This window comes from Wasmannia auropunctata, unplaced genomic scaffold (genome assembly GCF_000956235.1).
Source record: "Wasmannia auropunctata unplaced genomic scaffold, wasmannia.A_1.0 LD333488.1, whole genome shotgun sequence".
Lineage (NCBI taxonomy): Eukaryota > Metazoa > Arthropoda > Insecta > Hymenoptera > Formicidae > Wasmannia > Wasmannia auropunctata.
This window is the reverse complement of record NW_012029402.1, coordinates 1-6,917: the sequence shown is the minus strand read 5'-3', so window position 1 is coordinate 6,917 and position 6,917 is coordinate 1. Positions and strand designations below refer to the sequence as shown.

Sequence of the window (6,917 nt, the reverse complement as noted above, 5' to 3'; positions counted from 1 at the left end):
AGATAAAGATAGAGGAAAAATTTTAATGAGCTTTATCTTTCCACGAATGAAATTGTTTTGTTAAGAATATTAACAATAGTATTTTTTTGTAAGATACATTTAAAATCATTATTTGATTAAAATTACATAAGTTTTTAAAATTTTTTACATAATTTTGCAAAAATTTTAAATTCTTGAAATTATTTTACTCTTGAAAATTATTTTTATTAAATATATATTCAAAACATGTTGAAAATAGTCTATCTTAATAAATATATTTTTTTTATATTTCATTAATATTCAGACATTGTAACTCATATTGACATGAAAATTACATTATGTCTGTGCCAGATGTTCATATATATTTTGCGTACACGCATTCTGTAATATCCAAATGCATGTTACATGCAATCATGAACAGAATCACATAATAAAACAAACAATGGTTAATATTCATTGTTATTTATTATTGTACAACTAATATATCGTGTAAAAATCGGAAAAAACACAAAAATCTACATAACTAACATATGAGAAAAATGATTGTAAAATCATAAATTTGTATCGTGTATATACAGAAAAAACTATACCTATTATCTAACTTGTACATAAAAAAATTACTAATCGAGAAATTACTCAAATTGCAGGATTTTTGCAAACATTTTTTCATGTAATCCGTAATATTCTTCGAAACCGTTAATAAGTTTCTTTTTTCTTTATTTCTTTTTCAGCAATTATCTTTTTCTACTTCGCTTCAAGTACGATAATTAATAATTAAGAAAATTTAAAAGAACTTTTTTCTCATTTTGTTATCTCATTGAACAGCAAGCAAAATATAATAATTTATTAATAAATTGTACATTAAATAGTATTGTAGATACAAGCGTAAAAATACGTTTTAAACGTGTAAGTAAAGCAATGTAAAATCTCCTTTATATGTTGATAAGTTTTTTAGCATTCTTTTATATATATATTAGTTGCGTAAATTTTTGCATATTTTCCGCCGATCCATATTGACATTCAAACCAGCCGATAAGAACGTGGAAACACTATGCAGATAATGCTCTCTTGTAAGTTTTAAATGACTTAAAAGTGTCCTCGTTTTAGATAGAACTCGTCCGCTGGCGCCTCTGCATGCACAAAATGTGCACCTTGAACTACGTAGCCACGGATATTTCCGATGGGTAACACACCATTTCATGTTTATATGTTACAGTCTCATCGTAGTTACATGGCAGCATTGCCATGAGTTATTCATGGCTCTTTTACTCGTGTTTTTGCGTGTGTTTTATTGGCAGAATTCTAATGAAATTGACAACCTGAGAAAAAGTGGTGAGTATAAATTAATTTTTATATATAATGTTATATAAAAAGTTTTATCTATTTCTATTTAATCTAATCGTTTGTTTAAATGCCTTAGAAAATAACAACGCGGAGGGGTGTCACATCGAGACAATCCAATTGAAATTGACAACCCGAGAAAACAGTCTAACAGTATAAAGAGGAAGAAGAGGTATCAGGCTCCGACAGAGCAACCTTGGAATAAATACAATTTCTTATCCATACAAAATAAGTTTTTTCGATTTATTCAGAATTATTTTATCTCACAATCAGTAAATAATTGTAAAAAAAAGAGAAAATCAACTTAAAAATCTAAAGATTTTATAAAAGATTTATTCTTAAGAAGATTTTTTTCAGAAAATAGATTACATTACAGTAAATATCTATTTAAGAGATGAATTGAAAGTTCCGCGAATTATCTTTTGAAATGTTAATTATTTTAAATATCTGTATATTTCGAGTGCATATCCGAACGTCGTGGATGTTCGGAATGAAAGTTACGTCTGCTTGTCTTTTTCTACAAAAATGTTACAAGCCGATAATGATATGACGTTTGTTGTTAATTGTTATTTGTTCCAATCACAGTAATCATGGTAACGTTGAATATTAAACAATTTGCAACAGAAACTTACTTAATGTATGTAAGACTTACTTCCAGTTACAAAATAAAATAAATTTCGTGATTCTTGAATATCACCACGTCCATTAGACCTTATTAGAGAAATCTTTTAGCCATGACTTTAAACTCTTTGGATTTAATACCAGGGAATTTTTCCTTTCCATTCTCATCCACGAAATCGGCATATTTTTTCGTCAGAAGTTCTTCGAATCCCACACCCGCCGCTGACCTCTGCGAAATTATCGATGTAAACACAGTGGATGTTGCTGGTAATCCGTACTTAGGTCCGATGAGATACCTAGATCGAGATTTCTTATAAATTATATGAAACATTGATAAATTGATCAACGTGTTAGATATTAAATTAATCGAAATCATAAAGTGGTTCTTGTATCAATGATGTTAGGGTAATTTATCAATATGATAAGATGGGATTTGTCGATAAGATAAATGAAAATTTGACCTATAGAATTTGTCAAATTCTATATTCTTAAAAATATTAAATATTAACTCTTTTATATATTGTAATTATTTAATAATGATAAAATATAAATAATTATAATAATTCGAAAAAGTTAAGAAAGCTCAAGGATGACAGATTATTCGCATCATACGGATATAAGATTTATTACAAGAAAAAAATAGAAAAGCTATCTACTTTGCTTTACAAAGGTATATCTTTTTAACGAATTTTAGACTGACTAGAAGTAAAACAAAGAATCAATAACTTCATGTATTTTTTATATGCGTACTAACGTTTGAACACAAGTCATACCTGATTTTCAGAATATCCTTGCCTAATCCGTAACCTCGATAAACAGGGTCTACGCTAAGCCCAAAAGCATATAGATACTTGTCAATTCCGTAATATTCGTACGTCATCTTAGTTGCACCACCCATGATTTCATATATATATTTGACCTTCTCTGATTTAAACTGTAACGATTATCAACTTATTGTTAGTTATATAAACGTAAGTTATGACAACACAATCACATTTGATAATGGATAAATAGGAAAAGGCACAATTCGCGCAATAGAAAACTTTTCGACACAATATTATAAAAGACGAAGGACGCCAATAAGAAGATTAAAATACCCTATAATTATTATTATAATATAATGACAAATATTTATACATTCGATATTCGCGACCTGCTTTTCACCGTTTCTGTATGACAATATATTGCTTACGTTATTGCAATTATAATATTACACATTATATTACATTATTATTATATTATTATATATTAATAGTACTAAATAAGTGTGAGTAATTATTTTATTTACACTTGTAACAGTTGTAAGGACTTTTATAATAACACATGGACGATACAATTAATTTAAACATAGTAATAAAATTCACTAAAAAATAATGTAACTAACCTGAAAATCGGACATTTTATCTTCCTGACTTTTAGCGTCAACACCTAGAATGTTCATCCCAGCCATTATGGGTTCCCCACCGGAAGGATTGTCGATGAACGCGGCTATAGATATGCCTTGCGCGAGTAATAGACGCCATAGCGTAATCACGTCTTGTATAAATAAAGGGTCATTTTTCGCATCTACAAATGAAATAGAAGAATTGTATATTATTATATGTAATAATAAAGAAATTTAATTAACTGTAAGTACTAAATTGGTTAGTGATTAACATCAATGCCTTTAGTATTCAAAATTAAAATAATTAATCACCAATTGAATACTTACAGTATTAAATAGCTCTAAGGGAAAAGAACAGGTGCAACGCGTAATTATAAAATATAATTATTTTTCTTCTCGTTATAGAATTTATTCTAAAAAAGAAAGTTTGCGCGATCTTTTTCTTATTTACTTCAAATTATTTCTTTTAGCTTCCAATTAAATTCACGAACGTAAATAAGACCGTCACTAAAGGAACGCTCTGTTTTCGAAAAATTGATGAAACTTACTTAAACAGCTACAGGTCGGTTCATCAGCTAAGAAGTACGTGCACATATGTTCAATCGCATCGTCGTACCGGTCTTCGGGTATCTCCTGAATCGTGAACTTCATGAGCTTCCCGTCCTTATCCGTCTTTTCTATGTGTTTCCATACTTTAGGTGGCTCACCCGGCGGTCTGAAGCATTGCATCTTGTCTCTTTCTGTAGATTTGCTCCAATGGATGGTGCCTTTACCTAGGGTTTATCTTCTGCGTCTAAAACTGTGTCAAAGGACACTTTGTCCACACGTTGCAAAAACGTACTTTAACATTAGTGACGCGCGAACTTCTGCCCGTTGCTCGTCAAACGGCCCCCGTTGATTGAATGATCTAGCTTTATTAACCGATTGCTCACTGCCCTACTCACGAATAACGGATGTAACATACAGTGCTATCGCAATAATGTATATATGTTATCGTCTTTCCTATTTATCTTGTTTGTATATGTGACCTTTTTTTTACATTCACCTTATCTATAAAATTCTGAAGATGTGTTCGCAAGAGATAGAATGTGTTTTCGCGATAGCACTGGAACGTTATAAAATTATTGTTGTTTGAAAGGAAGGGAAACATAATTAAACTAACAATTTACATGTGAATTAATGATAGCACAAATTCTATACCAACAGTTAAAAAAAAAAGCAAGTGAAATTTTATTTGTCTCTCAAACAAATCTATTTAAACGTTATACTTAAATATCACGCATAATTTTAATTATTAGCATATACTTATTGTTAGTGTTAGTGGTTGAACGCTTCGCATGTATCATTCTTTTAGTATCTTTATGATACCCGAGTGAACAAAGACATAAATTATTTAGTGATGCTGCCATTAGGTATTAATTTGTATTTTAAAGAAAATATTTTACATTTATTTTATAATGTTAAATATTTCATATCAGCGGCAAACGTGTTGACACTCGCAACTTGGTGCTTATTTTTGAAGCTTATATTTGATAAAATTACCGCATGGCTTTTCATCGATAACTCGCCAAACGAGTGACTCGCCAAACGAGTGCGACCTTGAAATGATGGGACAGTTCAGCATCCTGAAGATTTGAAAATTTAAAGACAGGAAAATATGGGAAAGCTCACTATACCCATTGCATTCTTAACACAGCAGTGTCACAGGACGCTCAATGGCTCTTATGTGGCGAGTGTAGAAGATGGTTTTCCCAAAGGTGTAAAAACGCAACGACGAGGAAGTGCAATCGAACAAATTTTATAAAATCTTATTATACTTATAAGAAGAATTTTTTTAGAAAATAAATTACATTATGGTAAATATCTATTTAAAAAGTGAACTAAAAGTTCCGCGATAAGAATTATCGTTTAAAATGTTAATCATTTTAAATTTATTTTTTTTTTTTTAATTTTATGTTTGTATGTTATCAACGTAGTGACATAACAGTATTGCCACGAGTCGTTTAATGGCTCTACTGTTACTTATATTTTCACGAGTGTTGTATTTGCAGAGTTCTACAGAATTGGTAATCTAAGAAAAAATGGTGAGTATAATTGATTTTTTATATATAATATTATATAAAAAATTTTACCTATTTTAATTTAATCCAATCGTTTATTTAAATGCTTTAGAAAATAGCAAGGCGAAGGGTATCGCATGCTCAGAAGAGGGAACCCAATGAAACTGACAATCCGAAAGAACAGTCTAACTGTAAGAGGAGAAGAAGGTAGGCATCGAGTCACGATGGAGCAATTTTATGGTGAATATAATTTCTTCCCATACAAAATAACAGTTCTTTCACATTTATTTGCAATCGTTTTATCTCGATAAAAGTAATTAAAGAAAGAGCAAATCAACTTAAAACTTTTTTGAAAGTTTTATAAAAGCTTATTCTTAAAAAGATTTTTTCGGAAAGTATAGTAGATTACATTATAGTGAAAATCTCTTCAAAAGTTCTGCGAATCATGTTTTGAAAGGTTAATTATTTTAAATACCTATACATTTCGAGTGCATATCCGAATACCGTGGATGCATGTTCGAAACGAAAATTACGTCTCCTTACATTTCTACAGAAAGCTGATACGGATTATCATACGGATATGAAATTTATTATTAAAAAAAATAGAAAAGCTCTATTTTGCTCTAAAAAGATTTATCTTTTTAAAGAATTTTGGACTGTTAGGTAGCGAAGAATCAATAACTTCATATATCTTTCATGTACGAACTAACTAACATCTTAACACAAGTCATACCTCAATTTCAAAAAATCTTTGCCTAATCCGTACTCTCGATAAACGGGGTCTACGCAAAGCCCAAAAGAAAATAGATACTTGTCAATTCCGTAATATTCGTACACCATTTTCATTAGACAACATAAGATTTCCAATAACCATTCGGCATTCTTCGACTTAAACTGTAATGATTAGCAATACCAACTTATCGTTAATTACATAATCATACATTACAACATAATATTTGATAATGTATAGATAGGAAACAAAGAGACACAATTAGCTCAACAAAAAGCTCCTCGATACAATATTACAAAAGACAAAAGACGCCAATAAAAAAATCGGAACACTTGAACTCGATATTTGCAACCTGCTTTTTATCGCTTCTATATGATAATAATTAATATATTGCTAATGCTCTCACAATTATATAAATATATTATATTATTATACATATATTAATAGTATACTAAACAAGTGTTAAAGTGTACATAATTATATTATATACTTATAAGGGCTTTATAATAAAACTTGTACGATAGAATTTATTCGAACATATAGCAACTAAAAAATAATGCAACTAACCTGGAAATCGGCAATAAAATCTTTCTCATTTTTAATGGCAATACCCAAAGCGTTTATACCAGCCATTATGGGTTTTTCACTGTTAAGATTGTCGATGAACGCGGCTATAGATATACCTTGCGCGAGTAATAGACGCCATAGCGTGCTTACGTCTTGTACAAATAAAGGGTCATTTTTCACATCTCCAAATGAAATAGAGAAATTATATATTATTACATGTAATAATAGAGAAATT

The 6,917-nt window shown here is 29.7% G+C and overlaps 1 protein-coding gene across 2 annotated transcripts; it reads right to left on the bottom strand.

Moving 5' to 3' along the window:
- Nucleotides 1-939: 939 nt before the first annotated feature.
- On the bottom strand, nucleotides 940-4,295 carry LOC105459946. Of its 2 annotated transcripts, XR_975744.1 has the most exons (5): nucleotides 3,874-4,294; nucleotides 3,326-3,507; nucleotides 2,715-2,875; nucleotides 1,973-2,237; nucleotides 940-1,298 (listed from the first exon to the last, which is right to left on the bottom strand). XR_975744.1 is itself a non-coding variant. In XM_011706316.1 (4 exons), the coding sequence occupies exons 1-4, from the start codon at nucleotides 4,052-4,054 to the stop codon at nucleotides 2,036-2,038; spliced, it is 726 nt and encodes a 241-aa protein (XP_011704618.1). In that variant the 5' UTR covers nucleotides 4,055-4,295; the 3' UTR covers nucleotides 1,831-2,035. The 2 variants fall into 2 exon arrangements, 1 of the variants encoding a protein (XP_011704618.1); XM_011706316.1 differs by lacking the exon at nucleotides 940-1,298 and having other exon boundaries at nucleotides 1,831-2,237; nucleotides 3,874-4,295.
- Between the last annotated feature and the right edge of the window lie 2,622 nt (nucleotides 4,296-6,917).